Source organism: Chiloscyllium plagiosum, unplaced genomic scaffold, assembly GCF_037043375.1.
Source record: "Chiloscyllium plagiosum isolate Xiang-an unplaced genomic scaffold, Cpla_swu_hap1 HiC_scaffold_1, whole genome shotgun sequence".
NCBI classification, from domain to species: Eukaryota; Metazoa; Chordata; class Chondrichthyes; order Orectolobiformes; family Hemiscylliidae; genus Chiloscyllium; species Chiloscyllium plagiosum.
The window spans coordinates 123,535,442-123,559,658 of record NW_028270139.1 but is presented as its reverse complement, the minus strand read 5'-3'; the positions used below and the strand labels follow the sequence as shown (position 1 = coordinate 123,559,658).

General features: G+C 40.4%; 1 protein-coding gene across 19 annotated transcripts in view; it reads left to right on the top strand.

The window, feature by feature from the left end:
- The window catches only part of nedd4l (NEDD4 like E3 ubiquitin protein ligase), a 497,553-nt gene that overhangs the window by 351,673 nt on the left and 121,663 nt on the right, over window positions 1-24,217 (top strand). For all 19 annotated transcript variants that reach the window (XM_087990470.1, XM_043678365.2, XM_087990460.1 and 16 more), the window contains one exon: window positions 21,511-21,572. In XM_087990470.1, coding sequence (XP_087846596.1) covers window positions 21,511-21,572 — 62 coding nt within the window. The remainder of the gene's footprint in view (window positions 1-21,510; window positions 21,573-24,217) is intronic.

Sequence of the window (24,217 nt, the reverse complement as noted above, 5' to 3'; positions counted from 1 at the left end):
TTTTCAAACTCAATGTAGGTTTGACCAAGGCCCCTCTTTAGGTTCCTGAAATGATGCCTCTGGCTTCTGGCACAAGTTCATATGCGCTTAAGATGGCTTTCTTCACTGGCTTTATATGCCCCACATACTTCCTCTGATGGTGATTCGAAAACCTCACTAGCTCTAACTACAAATTTTGTATGGATCAACAAAACCCACATGGTCACTAGCCATCGCAATTGTTTAGCCACCTTTTCAAATGAGATGAAAAAGTCTTCTCTTCAAATTTAGGTGATGCTTGAATAAATTTAAACAGATCCCCGCCAGGCCTTTGGCTACCGTGGGTTTGCTCATCTCACTTTCTTCCTCATACAAATTACCTTCAGCCTTCATCTCCATCCTTTTGTGTCGACTTTTCTGTCGAAGTGCTGATTTCTGAAGTTCAAACTCCACCCCCCCCAACTTCCTTTCCCCCCCCCCTCTCCTTTTTACTCTGTTTTCTCTCTTCCTCTCTCTTTTAGTTTTTGTTCTGCGAAAGCGATTCAGTCCGTTTTCTTTTTGTTCTGCTGGGGCCATTTGTTCATTTTCTATTGTATTTGCTTTTAATTGTAATCGTTGCTTTAAGCAGATGAGTAAGAGGTGAAAGAGAAAAATAAATGAAACTGTTTGAATTACAATTAAAGGAGTGTAATGTGTAGAATGGATATTCCAGGAGTGATGCAGCTGGCCAAGCCACTCCGTTTTAAACAAAGCAGAAATTATTCACAAACTACTGAATGAAACATGAACAAAAGAGAACTGAATCTAAAAATCCAATTGACTCTACTTAATGATGCTGTTCTAAACACTAGCAACATTTTCTTAAACGCTCCCTTGGCAAAAACTGGTAAAATTAAACACAGTTCTTAGAAGTGGCAAGTCAAGGAGAGAGGATCAGCATGGAACTGCTTCTCTGGGTCCCCGGCAGCTTCTCTGGGTTCCCAGCTAAGACTTCACCAGCAGCTGCAAAAACCAAACCACACCCAAACCTGGGAGAACTGGTCACCCCCTTTCATTGAACAAGTTTTTAAAAAACGCTTACAAGCTTTTACAAGTAAGTATTTCCAGACATATTGGAACCTCTGCCTTTACAACCTCTTTTGAGAAAAAACAGGGACAACATAACCTTGTTAAATGAACAGCATCATCACAATTGAATAAATGATCAGAAGGGGAATCACAGGTTATAGGCAAAAGGTAGGATCAGCCCTGATCCTATTAAATGGCAGAGCAGACTTGAGGGACCAAATGACCTACTCCTATTTCTATTTCTTAATGGTTTTCTATATTGACGTCAGAAGCAAATATTTGTTCATTTCATTTGCCATTACAGGATTATTTGTGTTCAACTTTTGACATTCACTTTACTTACTCTTTCCCTTTTTATTCATGATACAAATGTTATAATGAATGATATTAAGCATCAAATTATTGTTAGAACCAGACTTGGTGCTTTCAACATCCAACATGATGGTCAAAAGCTTGGAGAAAGAGCTGGTTTTCACAAGTATCTTAAAGGAGGGACAAGAGATATAGAGGTGGGGTGGTTATACAAAGTGCATTGCATAGCCTCGGACTTTCACAGCTGAAGCTACAATTACCACTCTGGATCCAGTTTAAATAGGGAATCCCTTAGCATAAGTGAGCAGAGCACAGTTTGGAGTGTGGTCATGCTGACTGAGATTACAGACATAAAGAGGTGAGGGCACAGGACGAGAATTTTAAAATCAGTTTTAAAGGATTGCTTCATATCAGCCTAACTTAGGTCAGCGAGCATAAGCATGATGGCTGATTGGTTAAGTTATGACATTGGCAAGAGAATTTTGGGTAGACTAAAGTTTACAAAGCGTAGAATGTGGAAGCCAGCTCAGAATGGGTTGTGGATGTCGAGTCTAGTTGCAATAACTGTCTGAGACTGAACTTCATTGCTGAATAGTGTGGTGCTGGAAAAGCACAACCAGTCAGGCAGCATCTGAGGAGCAGGAGAATTGATATTTCAGGCATAAGCCCTTCATCAGGTTTGTTTACATCCTCTGTATCCTATTTTACCCTGAAATGAGCTGCCGTTCACACATCTGCATTATCAATGAAACCACTTACATCCGTAAGCTCACCCAACTAGAATAATGTTCTAGGTTCTATTTTCAACTCTCTCCTTGCCTCTGCTCACTTGCTGCTGGATCCATGTTTTTGTGATGTTGCCAGGAAGAGAGATGTTAGTAGCTACGGAACTGTATTTGTGCAGAGAACTGAAAACAAATGCTGAGATTGAACTAATGCTGGAGATAAAACTATAGCATTTTAAGAAATAGGGACAGGTGTAAGCCACTTAGCCCCTGGAGCCTGTTCTGCCGTTCAGTAGGAGTATGACTAATCTAATGCTTTTCACATCCGCCTTCTTGCCATTTGCCTGTAACCCTTGATTTCCTTACTGAACAAGAATCTATCTATCACAGCTTTAAATGTATACAAGGTCTTTGCAGCAAGGAGTTCGAAAGACTTTCAACCCTTTGAAAGACTGATATCCTTCTCATCCCAGTTTTTAAATTGATGCTCCTTCATTCTTGAGTCTGTACTCTGTGGTCCTAGTCACACTTATGAACCTCTTAAGAATCCTGTGTGTTTCAATGAGATCATCCCTCACTCTTCTAAACCCCAGAGTTAGAGTCCCAACTTGTTTAGCCTTTACTCGTAAGACAATCCATCCTTACCAGGGATTACCCTAGTGAACCTTCTCTGAACGTCCTCCAAATCATATATCCCCTTAAATAAGGGGACCAAAACTGCTCACAGTATTCCAGATGTGGACTCACTAGCACCTTGTACAGGTTCAATAATAGTTTCCCATTTTCCTTCTGTGAAATAAGGGCCAATTTCCATTAGCATTCCTAATCACCTGCTACATCTGTCTGCTAGCATTGTGTTTCATTCATAAATACTCCCAAGTCCCTTTGTGTTGCAATTTTTCTCTTTTTAAATTACATTTTGTTCTTTTGTTCTCCCTTCCAGAATGACCAATTTTGCATTTTCCTGCATTATATTTAAGTTGCCCACTTTAGCTGCTAATTCCTATCTATAACTTCCAGATGTTGAAGTTTATGTATTTCCACCCACTCATCCCCTCTTCTTCCTCTCGCCTGCCACCCTGCCCCACCAAATAATCTGACTCCAAATTCTAGCCAGCCTGTGAACTTAACCACACTATTGACCTTCATGTTGACCTTTTCTGTAGTAATCTTAAACATTTTGATCAGACCCAGTCATGTCTCCAATGATGGCTTGATCTGTGACAGAAAATGACCTAATGTAATTATTCAAACAATTCATACCATTTCAGATTGTTTTGAGATTTAATGTGGAGCTGGTCATAGAGGGTAGTAGTACATGCTGCTAACTTGTGTGATGAAATCAAAATGATAGTAAAGGGGATTTCATTTAGCTTGTCGTCTTTGTTTTTACAAGTCTATGGGTTGCAGCATGTTCTCTGTGCAAGTTATAAACAAGTAAGTCACGATGAGATCATTACAAATGCTTTGGCTGCCAAACTGATCCTCTTGCAGTTCTAGCAAATTCCTCTGCCAAATTCAAATTAATGAGTAAGCACAGCACTATTTTAATGATTACCCTTGTCTGATATAGTGATTATGGATTTCGGGAAGGGTGATTTTTGAATTGCTCATGAATACAAATTGTATTTGACAACAAAGATTTGCACTAATATAGCACCACTAATATTGAAAATGTCTGAAGTTGTTTCATAGGAGCATTACAAATCAAAATTTGACAGTGAATTGCATGATGTCTTGAAACAGATCAGGCTTGCCTTAAAGGAGAAAAGAAATCTAGAGAGATGGAAAAACTTAAGGAAGAAGTTCCAGAATTCAGGGCCTATGCCAGCTACTATTTAGGGAGGGATTAAAATTGGGGATGTACCATTGTCCAAAATAGAGAGGGCACAGATATTTGAGATTTGTAGACCTGAAGAGATTACATTGAATGTAGGGGGCATTAAGATTATGAAGAAATTTGAAAATACTTTGAGAATCATAAAATTGAACATTACTGGACTTGAAGTCATTGGCCCCCAGCCCTCAGCTCACAATACATATAAATGATGGTGTGGTAAAACAAAATGCAACATATTCATATTTGATAGCACAAACTTAGTGATGTGCTAAGGAGGATGCTTCAAGGTAATTTAGACAAGTTGAGTGAGTGAGAAAACACATGGCAATGCAGTACAACCTTATTAAATTTAAAGTTATACACTTTACAGTGAAAAACAGGAAAACGTTATTCAAATGGTAAACTATTGGTAAGTGTGTGGATGTACAAATGTACATTCTTATACACGAGTCAATGAAAACGACAGACAGGTGCAACAAGAAATTAAAAAGGCAAATGCTGGATCGGATTTTTACTGCAAGTGGATTTGAGTTCAGAAGTAGGGATGTCTTAATGCAGTTACACAAAACATTGGTGAGGCCACATCTAGAATATTGCATGCAATTTTGGTTTCTCAAGAAAGGATATACTTGCCATAGCAGAAGTAGAGTGCAGGGTCACGAGGCTAATACTGGGATTGCCAAGACTGTGAAGAGTGATTGAGCCTGAATTCACTAGAGTTTAGAAGGATGAGAGGATATCTGATTGAAACTATAAAATTCTAACGGGACTGGGCAGTCTAGATGGAGAGAGGTTATTTCCCTATTTGGGGAGTCCAGAACCAGGGGTCACAGTTGAGGTAGACCATTTAAGATGGAGATGAGGAAATATTTCTCTTCTTGAAGAGTAGTGGAATTCCCTACAGAAAGCCAACCCAATGTATGCATTCATGAAAGAGAGGAAAAGCTTTTTTTTATAATAAATACAAGTGGGGTAAGGAGAGAAAGTGGGAGTATGGCATTGAGATAAAGCATAAGTCATGATCATATTGACTGGAATATTAGGCTCCAAGGACTGACTGGCCAATTTTTTATGGTTGTGGTCCCATTTAAGTCAATGACAGAAAGTTGAGTGAGAGAATTTAGTGAGAGTAGGGATGTAAGAAACAGAAAGGAGGAGGAAGAGGTTGTTCAATCTCCATGGCAATGCCTCTTTAATTCGATGTCCACTTGCTAAGCAATTAAGACGCTAACTTAATACAGCATAAATGTTTTTCTTCCCCTTGAAATTGGTATTCTTATGAATTGTCCTGATGAACGCAAAATGAAAACCTTTGACAAATTGTAATGCTTAATGTTTTTTAACCTATCCTTTGCTCATCTCTCAATGTTCCCACTGTCACTGTTGTTCAAAGTATTATATGTCTTTTCTTTTGATTTGATACCATCCATAACTTAGTTAGCCACGGTGACACTGCCATATATCATTTTTCTCCATTGGTTAAACTACTTCTATAACATTCTATTCTGTCCAGTTTATTCATTATTTTAAAAAGAGAGCAATCCATAAAATTCACTGTTACCAACTTGCGGGTGGCGTGGTGGTTTCAAGGTCACTTCAATCCAAATCTATTTTCCCATTCTTCTAACAGTCTTTATTGAATTTCAAGACACTCATGTTGAACCAAATTTCTTGCGCTCAGACCGAACATGAAAGATGCAGTGATTATTCTTAATGAGGATACCTTACTATGAAATTATGAATCCTGTTATTTACATATTACCAGACTTTTATGGTTCCAGAATCCATTGTTCACAGAAACACTCAATTAACTTATTCCTTGAGGCTACCTTTGCCAGTTTGCAAGATAAATGAAAATTAAAATCATCCTCTTTGTTTGTCCAGCTTTTATTATTTTAACGATGTGGACCACAACAACTGGATTCTTCCCCTCCCTGTTCTAAACTTGTTTCCAATCCAGGATAATGCACTTAAGATTGGAACTGGATAGGCGACACCGCCTTCAGGAATTACACACTTGGCAGAGGACATTATCTATCTCCTAAGCTATAATGTTCACTACATTTATTTTTAATTCCCATTCTAGAATTGCTCCCTGCACACAGTGCTATGGTCAATCGATTCATCTTCCCTGCAGTTCAGCTCTTATCCGTACAACCTAAAATATTATCCATGATTCGGAGATGCCGGTGTTGGACTGGGGTGTACAAAGTTAAAAATCACACAACACCAGGTTATAGTCCAACAGGTTTAATTGGAAGCACTAGCTTTCGGAGCGACGCTCCTTCATCAGGTGATTTGGTGACTGTGGACAATCACCTGATGAAGGAGCGTCGCTCCGAAAGCTAGTGTGCTTCCAATTAAACCTGTTGGACTATAACCTGGTGTTGTGTGATTTTTAACTAAAATATTATCAGATTTGTTGGATAATTGCAAAGTCTGAGGATCCTTCTTTGATAACTTCTGGGTCCTGATAACTGTCTCAGTTGTGGTCACATGGGTTGGTCCTATACTACAGAACAAATCTAATATACCTAGCCTAAAGGGTGTGACTGCATGTTGTAACAAAGAATACAGGTAACTTTTGCCCTCCCTGATAAGCCAGTGCACAAAGTTTGGAGTCCATTAAATCTGAGCAGGAATTCCTTGAGCTGCAGTCTCTTACTGCAGATGTGGTTGCCTTAGATCATTCCATGCTACCCCACAAAAGACAGCTGTAACATGCACATGTCTTGCCATCTTCATTGTGTTTTATTTATTAAGTTAAGTTTAACATTTAGAAATATCACTCACTTACAGAGGAACCTCGATTATCCGAATGTTGGATTATCCGGCAAGGTCGCAAGGTCCCAATGCTCAGCTAAACTATGTTATCCGGAATTCAATTAACCGAACGAAATACTGCCTACCTGTTTCCTCTGTATTTGTAATCGTATTAAGGAGCTTGACTAAGTTGCAACTTGAATACAATCATTTTAAAGATGTGCATATGCAGTGCCAGTTTAAAGTACTCCCCTGGTTTAAATAGGGGAAAGAAAACTCTAAGAACTCATCAACTGATCTGCAATCGTCTCACCTAATTAATGCTACTAGGCTGTTGCTGTTGTTGATTCCCACTCTCCGATCAAACCATGTTTTATAAAAGGCCAGAATAGCATTCTTTCTCCCACTATCAATTCCTCACTGAGAAATTCCGAGAGTCAAGCACTCTATCTTCAGTACTCCATTGTTCTGGCCCTTCATGTAAATTAATTCATACATCTGCAAAATCGTCTGTATTTCTACTAGCTGAAATTCCAGGATTAAGTTGCCTCCAGCACAGAACCGGTTTAGCTCAGTTGTTATAGCATAGGAGTAGTCCATTTGGCCTTTCATGTGTTCGCTGTCTCTCCATGTGATCAACATGACTTAGTGCCATTCTCCTGCCCTTTACTCCTAATCCTATTCATTGATTTGATTCAAATAATGATCTAATGCTCTCTTGAACGCCTCAATTGAACCCACCTCCACCGCACATCCAGACATTCCAGGCGCCGTGTGAAAAGGTTTGCTTCTTTTGCACATCACATTAAATGTGTCCTCTCATCTTGATCATTACAAACAGGAACACTTTCTCCCTGACTATTCTGTCCAGTTTATTCATTATTTTAAAAAGAGAACAATCCATAAAATTCACTGTTACCAACTTGCGGGTGGCGTGGTGGCTCAGTGGTTAGCACTTCAGCGCCAGGGACCCAAGTTCGCTTCCAGCCTGTCTGTCTGTGTGCAGTTTGCATGTTCTCCCTCTGTCTGCGTGAATTTACTCCAGGTGCTCGAATTTGCTCCCACAGGTCAAAAATGTGTAGGTCAGGTGAATTGCCCGTAGTATCCAGGGATATGCATGTTAGGTGGATTAGCCATCGTAAATGCCAGGTTGTGGGGATAGAGTAGGAGACTGGGTTTGGGTGGGATGTTCTTTGGACAATCGATGCACACTTGATGAGCAGAAAGGCCTCTTTCTGCACTGTAGCGAGTCTGAGATTATCAGAGTCAAACCCATTGACTTGCAAGTACTGTGTGGAGCTGGGCCTGTCACAGCTAGACTTTGGTCTTTCAATTATATCAGTGAAGAAAATTTATCCTCATCCAGAGGTGGATGTGGACAAGCAATGTAACAAATTGGAGACAGGGAAGGGGTATCTTGGGTGAGTACATGCAGTTGCTTACTGGCAGTCATAAATAATCTACTATCTTTATCATATAGTTAGAGAAACCAAGTGATAACTACAAACAATTTTTATCATTGCTGGATGTGATGATAGTTTAAACACTGTAATAAAATAAAATGAAAAAAGACTCATGACATGTAAAAGAAAACATGAGAGATTGCTAAGTATAAGAAATAACAATGACCTTGCCCTACATTTATGTGTGAACCTGCTTTTAAAAACTTTTTCTCGCTGCTCATTGTAAACTATGCAACTTCATGTCGATGAAACTTTGTCTCCCTTTTGGGATATAGTGACAATGGCAACAGCTCCCAGTGAGGACACATCATGGATAATATTTTCGAGGGAGGCTGCATTCTTGTTCCTCAATGTTAGACGAGCATCTTTGCACCTGAATAGATATTTCCACTTCTTTTTTGAGTCAATCATTCATGTGTCTCTGATGTATATTGCTCAATGAGTGGTAACATATTGTGGACCTGCATAATAAAAAATTGTTGAAACTTGTCCAAGTTTGGGCCAAAGTGAACCCTTAGGTTGCTGCTGATGGGTGATTCGATGCAGCAATGGCATCAGGTGATTCTTGTTGTATCTTGGTGGAGATGGTCATTTCCTAACATCTCTGTGCTATAAATATTGTTCGGCAATTATCAGAACAAAACTAAATATTGTCCAAACTTAAAAATCACACAACACCAGGTTATAGTCCAACAGCTTTATTTGGACGCACTAGCTTTCGGTGCGCTGCTCCTTCAGGTGGTTGTGGAGTATAAGATCGTAAGACACAATTTGTAACAAAGGTTTACAGGGTGTTGTAACTAAAATTAAATTTTAAAAAAGACCTGGATTGTTTGTTAAGATCTCATCTTTTAGAATGGGCATGTTGGTTTCAGTTTGTTCTTATGTAAATCACAGAACTTTTTTAAAAGTTACATTCTCAAGTTAACTTTAACAATTGGTGTCATGTCGGCCCAGATAATGCATTTAAAGTGTGTGGTGCCTTGTGTGAGACTGTCTGTGCTACAATGTTCAGACTGATTCTAATATAAAAAACGGATTTACGTTTTTGATTTTTTTTTAAAAGATTAGAATCTATGTACGATTCTGAAATTAATTTTTTTTAGATTAGAATCAGTCTGAACGTTGTGGCACAAATTGCCTCACACCTTCAATGCATTATCTGGGCCAACATGGCACCTTTTGTTAAAGTTCACTTGAGAATGTAACTTTTAACTGTTCTGGGGTTATGAAAGAACTGAAAGCAACATGGTCATTCGAAAAGATGAGAGACTTAACAAACAATCCAGGTCTTTTTCAATATCTAATTTCAGTTACATTACACTGTAGACTTTTGCTATAAATTCTGTGTCTTACCATCTTATACTCCACGACCACCTGATGAAGGAGCAGTGATCCGAAGGCCAGTGCTTCCAAATAAACCTGTTGGACCATAACCTGGTGTTGTGTGATCTTTTTAACTTGGTACACCCCAGTCCTACACCGGCACCTCCAAGTCACAAATATTCTCCAAGTCTTAATGCATGGGGCAAGCCTTGTTTAATTATCAGAGGAATTGCAATCATCTGTGTTATCCTCCCTTCTGATCTTATTATTGTTGAACAGTCATTGATTAGACAGCTTTGTCTTTTTGCTAACATGATCAAGCCTAGGACATATTCCTGGGAAAGTCTTGCTGAAATGTTCAGCTGTAGTGATTGGTTTTTAACTACCACAGCTATCTTTTGCCTCCAGACAGTGGAGAGCTCCCCACTCCACCCTCCCGCCGCCATTATCTTCAATTTTACAGGAGCGCATTAATTTTGCATTATGTGAAATGCTGTCTTCATATTGAGAGGAGTTACTCTCACCTCACATCTTGGCTTCCTCTCTTTTGTTTGTGCATGCACTAAGGATATAATGACATCTGGAATGAAGTGATCTCGATCCACTATATAACAATGTCACTGTTTGTTTTGGAATTTGCTGAGTGTTCAATAATGTTTCTGGCTTCATTGTAACAGGATTTGAGTTCAGACGTAGGGCTGTCTTAATGCAATTATACAGAGCCTTGGTGAGACCATGCCTGGAGTATTGTATGCAGTTTTATTCTCCCTACATAAGAAAGGATATAGTTCCAACAGAGGGATTGCATTGGATGCTCACTTGGCTGATTCCAGGGATGACAATACTGCTCCATGAGGAGAGATTGGTTTGACCGAGCACGTTTCTCGAGGAGTTTGCCTCATGTAGGAGGGTAAGCAGAGAAGGAATTGATGAACAGCGAACAAGGATATCTAGTGTAAGAGTCCCCTAAATGCATCTTGTTCTCTTCATGGTTTTCCATTCTGAACACTAGTGAGAGTAGTCATTTATCAGGAGAGTCCCAAGCTCAGCATCTTCCACAGTGCATAGGGTAATTCTGCTATGTAGAGCAGGAAAGAAAAGGGCCAATCATGATCTGAGATTCAATAAGAAAACAGGAAAATGTGCAGCTGTACCAAAGTGATTCCAGGACCGTACGTTGCCTTATGGTGTCAGGGTTAAGCATGTCATTGGCTGCGGAATACTCTGAGGATGGAGATAAACAGCCAGAGACCATGGTCCATATTGGTGCCAAAAACAAAATTCAAGAACAGATTCAATATGTGAATGAACAACAAAGAGTGGTGGAAATTAATTATGAAAGTATATTTCATCTAATTTATATATTATCTTTTGATTTTCTTGGAGTAAGTTGAAAAGAGACGTGAGAGAAAAGTTTTTTTACATAGAGGGTGGTAAGTGCCTCTAATGCACTGCCAGAGGAGGTTTTTAGTTTAGAAAGGCGTGTGTCGATGCAGTCTTGGTGGGCCGAAGAGCCTGTTCTTGTGCTGCATGTTCTTAGTTCTTCTTTTGGGTATGAGGAGCCACCTAGTGGTCTATTCAAATTATAGCTTTACATTGGTATTCCTGAGGATCTGAAGCTAAATTTCTCTGCATTCCAACGTAGCAAAAGACACTGCACAGAGTCTGTTCAGCACATTGTGTTTGTGCTTCCTGTGAATTCCCCGCCCAATTCTAGTCATTTAAATACAGATGGAAGTTTAGACTTGAAACATTGGGCCTGAAAAGACCATGCCCCTCTATCATTTCTTAAAGCTTTTATATCTTCATTTTTATAATCAGATTTATGTTAAATACTTTCAAAGTAGCCTGAAATAAGATCATTTTTATTTTGATTCATGGGTTATAGGTGTCGCTAGCTAGGCCTGCATTTATTGTTCGTCACTAATTGACTTGGAAAGCCAGTGGTGGGATAGTTTATACTGTTGTAGGTGTGTTAGTGCTCATAGGAAGTGAGTCCTTCGACTTTGACCTAGCTACAGTGAATGAACATGATTTGATTCTAAATCAGGATGATGCGTGGCTTGGAAGACAACCATAGTGTACCTTGTTTTTCTAGGTTATCGAGAACATGGGTTTGGTAGGTGTTGCCAAAGGAACCTTAATGTGTAGGTGTACACTGCATTTTTAACTCATTCATAGGGCATGCGTGTCACTAGCTCGGCCAATTTTAATTGCCTATCCCAGTTAAGAGGCAACTATGTTGCTGTGGGTCTGGAGTCATGTGTAGCTGAAAATGTGTTGCTGGAAAAGCGCAGAAGGTCAGGCAGCATCCAAAGAGCAGGAGAATCGACGTTTCGGGCATGAGCCCTTCTTCAGGAAACATCGATTCTCCTGCTCCTTGGATGCTGCCTGACCTGCTGCGCTTTTCCAGCAACACATTTTCAGCTCTGATCTCCAGCATCTGCAGTCCTCACTTTCTCCTTGGAGTCATGTGTTAGGTCAGACCAAGTAAGAATGATACTTGCCTTCTCTAAAGGGCATTAATGAGCTAGATAGTTTCTTTTTCCCTCAACAATTGGTCATGGATATACAGTCATCATTGGACTCTGAATTCCAGGTTTGTTAAATTCCATGGTGGGATTTGGACCTAGGTCTCCAGTACATTACCTGGGTCTCTAGATCAATAGTCAAGTGATAAATACCACAAGAACATCGCCTGCCCCAGCCAGAATGTATCAGTGATGAAGGGAGCGAATGTTGAAAGTGGTGCATTTAAATCTAGAGTTTACCATAGCTTTACAACATTTGCATTAAGCAGTTTGGAATTGAGTCTGCATGCTGCAGAATGCTGCTTCCTTGCACTGCAATTTGTTCAGTGTTATTCTTTTAACTTGCTTGTAATGGAGTTCATTGCTTTCATCACCTAGTGAAGACTAACTGTGGATTTAATTATTGTCCCAATTCATGTGAAGGACTTTGATAAAGTCAATAATGAGAAACTTTGCAGTATCAGTGACAATAAGAAACATACTGAAGGGTATGGGTTGAAGAACCCAAGGTGAGATGAGGAGAAATGCTATAAAGGTACGGTGATTTGAAAGGTACTGCCTGAAAGGGAGTGGGAGAAGATGATTCAATGGTCAAGGATGAATGCTTTAAAAGTAGGAATTTGCAGAATAATGGACAAAGTACAGGATAAAGAAACTAATTAAATACTTCCTTCAAAAAACCTGCATAGTCATGCCAATGGCCTCCTGTGTTGTATCATTCTCTAATTATAGTTTAGCTACATTGCATGTCTTTTATATTTTCAGCTTCATGTTGAAGATTCCACCTCAGTCAGATGAAACTTGGCAGTTTGTTCTCTTCTCTACGATCTTGCTTTGCTTTGAAATTCTATCATCATTTGATTTCTGTTATTAAAAATGTTCATATATTTCCCATTTTAATTGCACTTCAATTAGTCAGTAACAATTTGGCAATTTGCCTTTGTTTATGTACTGTGCCAAGTTACACAGATGACCGTGGTTTTCCACTCCAAGAATAGCCTCATTCTTGGAGTTTTGGGTAAGCCAGTCTTTAAGGTTAGTCCTGTACATTAGGCTTTTTGTTCTTCTGTTCTAAGATAATCGTAACACATACCATATTGGGATACAAATGGGACTGAACCCATTTAGGATGATGTCTTGATGAAATCATTTGTGCTAACCATACTTTGAGGGAAAAGGGAAGCATTAAGGGTTTTTTTGTTGCTTTCCACACATATTTGAAGCAAACACGAAGTCTGTTCCCAGAAGATCTTCTGCCTGGCACATAGAAACATAGAAAAATAACAGAAAAAATAGGAGCTATTTGAGCTATGGTTGATCATTAGCTTATTATTCTGTTTCCGATTTTGAAGCTTTAGCCCAAAGAGCTGTAGATCATAGAACCTATCCAATGTACAGGTAATCAATCTTAACCAAGAGCATAGAATCTTCCATATACTATTAGCTGGGCCCGCAGGATGTAGGGCTCACTTTGGCCATTAGTAAGACTGTCGAAAAGAAGAGTTCTGTTTATATATTCACAACGACACTCAAGAAGCTTGATAACATCCAAGTCAAATAAGCCTACTAAATTAGCACCCATCCACCACCTTTAGTATTCATTCCCCTCACCACCCTAGTACACGGGTAGCAGTGTGTACTATCTATAAGATAGTATCATCAATAACCTCTTTCAAACCTGCAACCACAATACCTAGAAAGACAAGGGCAACAGATGCAGCAGAACACCATCGCCTGCAAGATTGCCTCAAATCTCTCACCATCCTGACTTGGAACCTGTATCACTGCTCCTTCACCGTCACTGGGTCAAAATCCTGGAGCTGCCTTCCTAACACCACAATGAGAACACAATCCGAGAATTTCAGCAGTCCAAGAAGATAGCTTATCATCATCATTATCTCTAAAGCAATAATGGTAAATGTTGACCGAGCCAGCATGCCCATATCTCTCAAATAACTTTATAAAAATGAAGTTGGCATACCTAATATTCAAAATTTAAGTATTGTCTCTTTTTAACGCTATCTGTGAGTGCTGGTTATTGAAAACTTGTGTGCTGCACGGTTGAGGTGCCTCTGGTCAGGCATGTCAATAATATTTTACTGTGTGGGCAATGTCCTCTATAAGGTTCGTGCTTCAGTTCATTCTGTGGCCGTACCATGCATCCAGTTTCAAATTTTTTATGCTTGTTATTCAATCTGGTCTTTTCAGAGCTTGAGCTTCAACTACTGTTTGGAGGCTATGATACTTTTTCTTTAAATAGAAAATATAATCTTGGGACGCATAAATTCAGCTATTTGAAATGCATTGTTCAGATAACTTTCATGAGACAGCATAAACTTGATTAGTTTCTGCTTATCGGCTTTAGCCTGCCCTTCACCTTCTTATTCAGGCAAATTCCTTTTCATGTTGCCTTTAGTCTAAAGTTTGCGTCAGCCATTGTGTTAGATATAAAACATGGAATGAACTCTTGCATTTCTAGCAATGGAATCATTGAAAATAATTAACAGATTAATCGAGGTGGAACCTCAGGGGAAAAAAGAAATATTCTGAAGAGGAATCTAGTTAATTAGTACAATGAGCTGCAGCTAAAATAGGCATCATGTAATAACTTACGTATTAAACTCCTGCAAGCCTAAGCTACCATGCAAAATGACCTGTTGCAACAAACATTTGAGATTTTTTGAAACCACAACAGCTTGATGTTGAACTTGTTGGAAGCAACATGTTGGTTCAGCAGATGCATGATATCCTGAATGCTTTGTCTGAAAGGAGGTCTGTTTCATTCTGCACCACTTTGACACAAGGTAGACTTGCAGATACACAGGATAATGATGAAAATGCTTCGTTTGCTTACCTTTATTGGTCAGTGCATTGAGTGGGAAATTGTGGTGCAGCTGAACAGGACATTGGTGAGGCCACTTTTGGAATACTGCATTCAATTCTGCAATCTCCCTGGTATCAGAAAGATGTTGTGAAACTTGAAAGGGTTCACAAAAGATTTGCAAGGATGTTGGAAGGATCGAACTATAAGGAGGGGCTGAATAAGCTGGGGCTATTTACCGTGAAGCGTCAGATTCTGAAGGGTGACCTTACAGAAGTTTATAAAATCATAAGGGGCATGCATAGGTGAATAGCCAAGGTCTTGACCATAGCGTAGCAGAGTGCAAAACTAGAGGGCATAGATTTAAGATGAGAGGAGAAGATTTAAAAAGCACTTAAAGGGTAACTTTTTCAAATAGAGAGTTGTGCGTGTATGGAATGAGCTGTCAGAGGAAGTAGTGGAAGCTGGTACAATTATAATTTTTAAAAGGCCTCTGAATGCATACATGAATAGGAAGGGTTAGAGGGATATGGACCAAATGCTGCCAAATGGGACTAGATTAATTTAGGCTATCTGGTTGGCATGGACGGGTTGGACCGAAGGTTCTGTTTTTGTGATGTACAGCTCTGTGACAGCATTTCTTTCCCCCCAAGGTGATTTGCCACTGCCTTCCACTCTTGGGGGTGGTGTGGATACAGACCTTAAGATTACTGTGGCCAGAACCTGTGGCGATAGCCTAGTGGTATTATCGCTCGACTATTAATCCAGAAACCCAGAATAATGTTCTGGGGACCTGGTTTTGAATCCCACCATGACTGATGATGGAATTTGAATTCAATGACAAAAATCTGGATTTAAGAGTCGACTATGAAACCATTATCAATTGTCAATTATCAATCTGGTTCGCTAATGCCCATTAGGGAAGGAAATTTGCCATCCTTACTTGGTCTGGCTTACATATGACTCCACAGCCACAGCAATGTGGTTGACTCTCAACTGCCCTCTGAAATGGCCTAACAAGAAACTCAATTGTATCAATCGCTAGAAAATCACAATAAAGGATTAAAACTGGATGGACCACCTGGCATTGACCTTGGTACCAGAAAAGACAATGGCAAAAACACAAACAGCCCTGTCAAAGTCCTCCTTCCAACATCTGGGGGCTGGTGCTGAAATTGGGAGAGCTGTCTCACAGACTAGTCTAGCAACAACCTGACATAGTCAGTCGGAGAATCATACCTCACCGATAACATCCAGACATCGCCATTACCATCCCTGGATATGTTCCTGTCTCATCAGCTGGACAGACTCAGCAGAGGTGGCAGCACAGAGGTAGTTGCCCTGGGAATCCTTGACATCGACTCCGGACCCCATGAAGTCTCATGACTTCAGGTTAAACATGGGCAAGGAAAACTTTTACTAGTTACCACATACCAATCTCCTTTGGCTGATGAATCAACACTTCTCCATATTGAACAACACTTAGAGGAAGCACAGAGGGTGGCAACTGCTCAAAATATACACTGGGCTGGGGATTTCATTGTCTACCACCAAGAGTGGCTTGGTAGCAGCATTACTGATCGGGCTGATCGGGTCCTAAAGAATATAACTGCTATTCTGGGTCTGCGGCAGTTGGTGAAGGAACCAACAAGGGAAAAAATATATTTGACCTCATCCTTTCTACTCTGCCAGCTGCAGATGCATCTGTCCATGACAGTACAGGTAAAAGTGACCACCGCACTGTACTTGTGGAGATTAGGTCCCGCCTTCACATTGAGAATAACCTCCATCATGTTGTGTGGCATTACCATGTTGAGGTACGAGATATTAGACTAAAAAGGATCGAAGTTAGTTACGGACAGTGTTATCGATTGGAGAAGTAGACAAGTCCCCTGGGTCAGATGGGAGTTATCTGAGGATTCTCTGGGAAGCTAGGGAGGAGATAGCAGAGCCTTTGGCTTTGATATTTGAGTCATCATTGTCTACAGGTTTAGTACCAGAGGACTGGAGGAATGCAAATGTTGTGCCTTTGTTCAAGAAGGGCAGTAGAGATGACCCAGGTAATTATAGACCAGTGAGCCTTACTTCTGTTGTAGGAAAGATTTTGGAAAGGATAATAAGAGATAAGATTTATAATCATCGAGCAAGCAACAATTTGATTTCACATAGTCAACATGGTTTCTTCAAGGGCAGGTCATGTCTCACCACCCTCATTGAGTTTTTTGAGAAGGTGACCAAGCATGTAGATGAGAGTAGGACAGTTGACGTGGTGTATATGGACTTCAGTAAAGCCTTTGATAAGGTTCCACATGGTAGGCTGTTGGAGAAAATGCAGAGGGATGGAATTGAGGGTGATTTAGCAGTTTGGATTAGAAACTGATTTCTGAAAGAAGGCAGCGAGTGGTGGTTGATGGAAAATATTCAGCCTGGAGTCCGGTTACTCGTGGTGTGCCACAAGGATCTGTTTTGGGAGCGCTGCTGTTTGTTATTTTTATAAATAACTTAGACGCAGGCATAGATGGATGGATTAGTAAATTTGCAGATGACACTAAAGTGGGCGGCACGGTGGCACAGTGGTTAGCACTGCTGCCTCACAGCGCCTGAGACCCGGGTTCAATTCCCGCCTCAGGTGACTAACTGTGTGGAGTCTGCACGTTCTCCCCGTGTCTGCGTGGGTTTCCTCCGGGTGCTCCGGTTTCCTCCCACAGTCCAAAAATGTGCAGGTCAGGTGAATTGGCCATGCTAAATTGCCCATAGTGTTAGGTAAGGGGTAAATGTAAGGGTATGGGTGGGTTGTGCTTCGGCGGGGCGGTGTGGACTTGTTGGGCTGAAGGGCCTGTTTCACACTGTAATGTAGTGTAATCTAATAATCTAAAATTGGTGGAGTAGTGGACAGTGTGGAAGAATGTTACAGGTTGCAGGGGGACTTGGATAAACTGTAGAATTGGGCTGAGAGGTGGCAACTACATGTGAGGTATGCACTTTGGGAAGAATAACAGGAAGGCAGAGTACTGGGTCAATGGAAAGATTCTTGGTAGTGCAGATGTGTAGATCTATGTACATAGATCCCTGAAAGTTGCCACTCTGGTTGATAGTGCTGTTAAGAAGGCATACGGTGTGTTAGGTTTCATTCGTAAAGGGATTGAGTTCCGGAGCTGCAATATCATGCTGCAACTATACAAAACACTAGTGTGGCCACATTTGGAATATTGTGTACAGTTCTAGTCGCCATACTTTGGAAAGGATGTGGAAACACTGGAAACGGTGCAGAAGAGATTTACCAGGATGTTGCCTGGTCTGGAGGGAAGGTCTTATGAGGAAAGGCTGAGAGACTTGGGTCTGTTCTCATTGGAAAAAAGAAGGCGAAGAGGGATTTAATAGAGACATACAAGATGATCAGAGGATTTGATAGGGTAGACAATGAAAGTCTTTTTCCTGGGATGATGACGAGCTTGTATGAGGAGGCATAACTATGAATTGAGGGGTGATAGATTTAAGACAGATGTCAGAGGCAGGTTCTTTATGCAGAGAATAGTAAGGGTGTGGAATGCCCTACCTGCTAATTTGGTCAACTCAGCCACATTAGGGAGATTTAACCAATCCTTGGATAAGCACATGGATGATGATAGGATAGTGTAGAGGGAAGAGCTGAAATTAGTTCACAGGTCGGTGAAACGTCGAGGGCCAAAGGGTTTGTTCTGCTCTGTGTAGTTCTATGTTCTATCACCGTGCTAAATGGGACCGACTTTGAACCAACCTAGTAGCTCAATACTGGACAACTATGAGGCGCTGTGGGCCATCAACAGCAGCAGAATTGTACTCCATGACAATCTGCAACCTTGTGGCATATGCCCCTCTCAACCATTACCATCAAGCCAGGGGATCAACCCTGGTTCAATGGAAAGTGCGGGAGGGCATGCCAGGGCCAGCATCAGGCATACCTAAAAATGAGATGTCAACCTGGTGAAGCAACCAACCAGACTACATGCGTGTCAAACAGCATAAACAGCAAGTGATAGACAGAGCTAAGCGATCCCACAACCAATGGATCATATCTAAGCTCTGCAGTCCTTCCACATCCAGTCGCGAATTGTGGTGGACAATTAAACAACTCACTGTAGGAGGAGGCTCCACAAATACCCCCATCTTCAATGGTGGAAGAGCCCAGCACATCAGTACAAAAGATAAGGCTGATGCATTGGCAACAATCTTCAGTCAGAAGTGCTGAGTGGATGATCCATCTCGGGCTCCTCCCGTGGTCCCCAGGATCACAGGTACCAGTCTCCAGCCAATTCAATTCACTCCACATGATATCAAGAAATGGCTGGAGGCACTGGATACTGCAAAGACAATGGGCCCTGATAACATTCCAGCAATAGTACTGAAGACATTCTCCAGAACTTGCTGCTCCCCTAGGCAAGCTCTTCCAGTGGCATCTACCCGACAATGTGGAAAATTGCTCGGGTACGTCCTGTACACAAAAAGCAGGATAAACCCAACCCAGCCACTTACCGCCCAATCAGTCTACTCTCCATCATCAGTAAGGTGATGGTAGGTGTCATCAATAATGCTATCAAGCAGCACCTGCTCAGCAATAACCTGCTGTCTGGCGCCCAGTTTAGGTTTTGCCAGGGTCACTCAGCTCCTGATCTCATTACAGCCTTGGTTCAAACATGGACAAAAGAGCTGAATTCCAGAGGTGAGGTGAGAGTGACAGCCCTTGACATCAAGGCCACATTTGACCGAGTATGGCATCAAGGAGCCCTGGCAAAACTGGAATCAATGGGTATTGGGGGTAAACACTCCACTGTTTAGAGTCATAACTGGTACAAAGGAAGATGGTTGAGGTGGAGGGTCAGTCATTTCAGCTTCAGGACATCTCTGCAGGAGTGCCTCGAGGTAGTGTCCTAGACCCAACAATCTTCATCAATGACCATCCCTCTGTCATAAGGTCAGAAGTGGAGATGTTTGCACAGTGTTCAGCACCTTTTGCTGCTACTCAAGTACTGAAGCAGTCCATGCTTAAATGCAACAAGATCTGGGCAATATCCAGGCTTGGACCGACAAGTGGTAAGTAACATTTGTGCCACACAAATGCCAGACAATGACCATCACCAATAAGAGATATTCGAACCATTGCCCCTTGACATTCAACTGTATTAGCATCACTGAATTCGCCCACTGTCAACATCCTTGGGGTTACCATTGACCAGAAACTCAACTGGACTCACCACATAAACACAATGGCTAATACTGCAGTGAGTAACTCCCTTCTTGACACCCCAAAGTCAACTACAAGCCTCAAGTCAGGAGTGTAATGGAATACTCCCCACTTGCCTGGATTGGTGCAACTTCAACATCGCTCAAGAAGCTTGAACTATTCAGGATGCAACAACCTGCGTCATTACCACCATATCTATAAACATTCGAACTCTCCACCACCAGCGCTCAGTAACATTAGTGTGTACGATCTACACAATGCACTGCAGAAATTTACCAAAGACCTTTAGACAGCACCTTCCAAATGCATGACCGCTTGCAACTAGAAGAACAAGGGCACAAGGTACTTAGGAACACCACCACCTGCAAGTTCATCTCCAAGCCAATCATCACCCTGTCTTGGAAATATATTGCCATTCCTTTACAGTCATTGAGTCAAAATCCTGGAATTCCCTTCCTACCTGCGTTATGGCCCAATCCGCAGCAAGTGAACTGCAGCAATTCAAGAAGGCAGCTCACCACCACCACCTCTAGGGCAACTAGGGATGGGCCATCAATGCTGGCCAGCCAGTGACACCCAACTCTCATAAATGAATTTTAAAAATAAGAATTGTTTCATAAAAATTCATCTTCCCCAGTATTTGTATTGGAGCCATTTTAATATTTTTAAAAAGACTACATCAGTACATCTCTTGTAAATAATACCTAGGTTTTAGCTTTGTTTATTATGACTTTATGTGCTGCTATGTAATAATTAAATTAATGAAAAAATTAATTGCTGCTTTTGTTTTGCAAAATTCCTGAAAGCAAGTAATTTCTGATTTTACTGTTGAGCATGCTGACCAAAAATTGCATTATTGAAGTGTCTGATATCTGTGTATATTTCTTCTCTGATTTATCAACCTTTTTATTATAAATCCCTACACCTGTCTGTAAAATGCAAACTCATCGCATGGCAGGTTTACATATGAATAATTTACAGTCTCCCACCAATGGTTCTTGCAGAGCTCCTCAGTTTTAAGCTTCTGAGCCCATGTTTCTGAAAAACCTAAATGCTCCAACCTTATTCTCTGCTTCTTCGAACACCTCTGCTTCCCAATGTCTGTGGAATGTGTTACGCAATATGTTGTAACGACCCATGCACCTTAAAACTACTTTATCTACGTTAAACCTGTCATCTTACCCATTTCACCTGCAGATGACATTTGATCTTGGCACAGCAACACCACGGGAAATGGACTTGTAATATCTAAATCTTGTAAATACCATAAGGTTCAATGCATAGATTCATGTTTTCTTTATACTTAAGGCATTTGTATTCGCACAAAATTACTTGGGAGCTTTGTACATATTCCAAAAAGGTGAGACTGAGAAAAAATGTATTCAAAAGTCTCCTTATTTCAAAACTCCTTATGAAATTAGGAACAGGATTAATGCCTTAATTGTATTATTTTTCAAACAGGCAGAAGATCCTGCCTTGGAGAGGCCATATACTTTTAAGGACTTTCTGCTCAGGCCAAGGAGGTGAGTTATTATTTGAGATTGCATAGTGTTGTTTTTGTATTTGTGAGTGAAATACTTGAATTGAATTCAACAAATAACCATTCCAGTTCCCTTCTATGCATTTCCAAATTTTTTCATCAATAGTTCTTTAGGATGAGTTTTGTTATTTGTTCTGTTGTATTTTGATACAGTCTGATGTCTATCTCATTTCTCATTTTAAATAAGTATAAAATTAACTTTTGCATGTGTTGTTTTATTTTACTTTGCCTATCAAGCTATACATTTGTCTTCATTTACAGTAGACTCTTGCTTTCCAGTTTTGCTTTACTATGATGTTAGAATGCCAGTAAACTGCATAGTGAAAACTATCCTAAATATCCCCACTTAAATATCATAACATGGCCCTAGTTTGTGACTAAAAGGATCAACATTAACCCATGATTCTTCCCACACTGCTAAGCACACAAAATTCAGGTAGAATACCTGAATAGCTAGTTTTCTGAAGATTTATAGCTCTGTTTGAAGTTCTGGATGTAGGTTTACTCGCTGACCTGATAGGTTTGTTTTCAGGCATTTCATCACCATACTAGGTAACATCATCAGTGAGCTTCTGGATGTAGCACTGGTGGTATGGCCCACTTTCTATTTATATTTCTGTTTCCTTGGATTGGTGATGTCATTTCCTGTTCTTTTTCTCAGGGGGTGGTAAATGGGATCCAAGTCAATGTGTTTGTTGATAGAGTGCTGGTTGGAATGTCATGCTTCCAGAAATACTCGTGCGTGTCACTGTTTGGTTTGTCCTAGGATGGATGTGTTGTCCCAGTCAAAGTGGTGTCCTTCCTCATCTGTATGTAAGGATACGAGTGAGAATGGATCATGTCTTTTTGTGGCAAGTTGATGTTCGTGTATCCTGGTGGCTAGTTTTCTGCCTGTTTGTCCAATGTATTGTTTGTTACAGTTCTTGCAAGGTATTTTGTAAATTACATTAGTTTTGCCTATAGTCTGTACAGGGTCTTTCAAGTTCAATATTTGTTGTTTTAGTGTGTTTGGTGGGTTTGTGGGCTATTATGATGTCAAGAGGTCTGAGTAGTCTGGCAGACATTTCAAAGATGTTAGTGAGTTTTGAGAAGATTTGTAGCTCAAGTTGAGGTTCTGTATGTTGGTTTGTTTGCCAAGCTGGAACGTTCATTTTCAGACATTTTGTCACCATACTAGGTAACATCTTCAGTGAGCCTCTGGACGAAGCACTGCTGATGATTCCTGCTTTCTATTTATATATTTGGGTTTCTTTGGGTTGGTGATATTATTTCTGTGGTGATGTCATTTCCTGTTCTTTTTCTCAAGGGGTGGTAAATGGTGTCCAAGTCAATGTGTTTGTTGATAGAATTCCGGTTGGAATGGCATGCTTCTAGGAATTCTTGTGCGTGTCTCTGTTTGGCTTGTCCTTGGATAGATGTCTTGTCCCAGGCGAAGTGGTCAGGCATGATGAACTGAATGGCTTACTCCTTTTTCTAGGATTCAGCATTCTCATTGTCCATGGAAGTTCAAAATTGATTTCACCATATCCAATATTGGTGATTTATCTTGTAGCTTGGAAAGCTTATTTCCCTTGCGACCTTTTTATTACTTCTTACTGACGTTTTTCACCATTCATGCATCTTGCAATTTAATTATCTAAAAAACGTAATGAATGATTTTAGATTGTATTTGGTGAATATGAATTTTCAACTCTGGCATTTCACTGGAGAGATTTCACTGCATATACCTTGGGGTGCTTAATTGCCAACATTCTATCCTTAGAAATTGCAAAACAACTTTGAAATATCACTGAGTCTGAAAATTTAAACCAGGAACAAGGTGAATTGTAATTACTTATCTGGCTTTAATTTTAAGTCAAATAATATCAGATCTTCTCACAATTTTCTGTTTGTATTGGTTTGTATACCATGACTCATTTCATGGTAAACATTATTAATAATACCTGATGAGAGTAGTGCTAATTGATGCTTTATTAAAAGGACATTAAAGCCATACAGTACACACTCGCACGAAGAATGAGTAGCTAGACTTAATTATGAGGCAAATTGCAGTGGAGAGGATAAGGCTTGGGGGATTTTGTGGAGGTTTTAATAATTGTTTAGAAGTTTGGTAGGTTTAACAGAGATTTTATTCTCCTCTGGGGAGTCAGTTATGAGGGATTTTAAACTTAACATTGACCAAGGATGACCAGAGATGAATGTAAAAATATCTTCACAGCTGTTGCAACGTGGTATGCTTTGCCGGAGGGAGTTGAGATAGAAATTGCCTTTCTTTCAAAGTATTGGAAATCAAGATATCTGGCAAAATGCAGGGCAGAAGGATGAGTTTAATACTGTTTTGGCTAAGAGCCAGAAGAATCACGATGGGATTGAAAAGTTGCCTTTAGTGCTAGAAATGTACACATTTCACTGGTTCTAAGTGTATATGAGTTTCTCTTAAGTTGATATCTGAGATCAAGTAACTGAGTACAGAAGAAGCTGGAAACCCAGAATCTTAGCCAGAGACTTTTCCCCAGTGCAGGGTTGACTGGTACGAGAAGTCATAGTTTGAAGATATTAGGAGGAAGGTATAAAGCAGACGTCAGACATAGGTTTTTTACGTAGAGTTGTGAATGCATGGAATGCGTT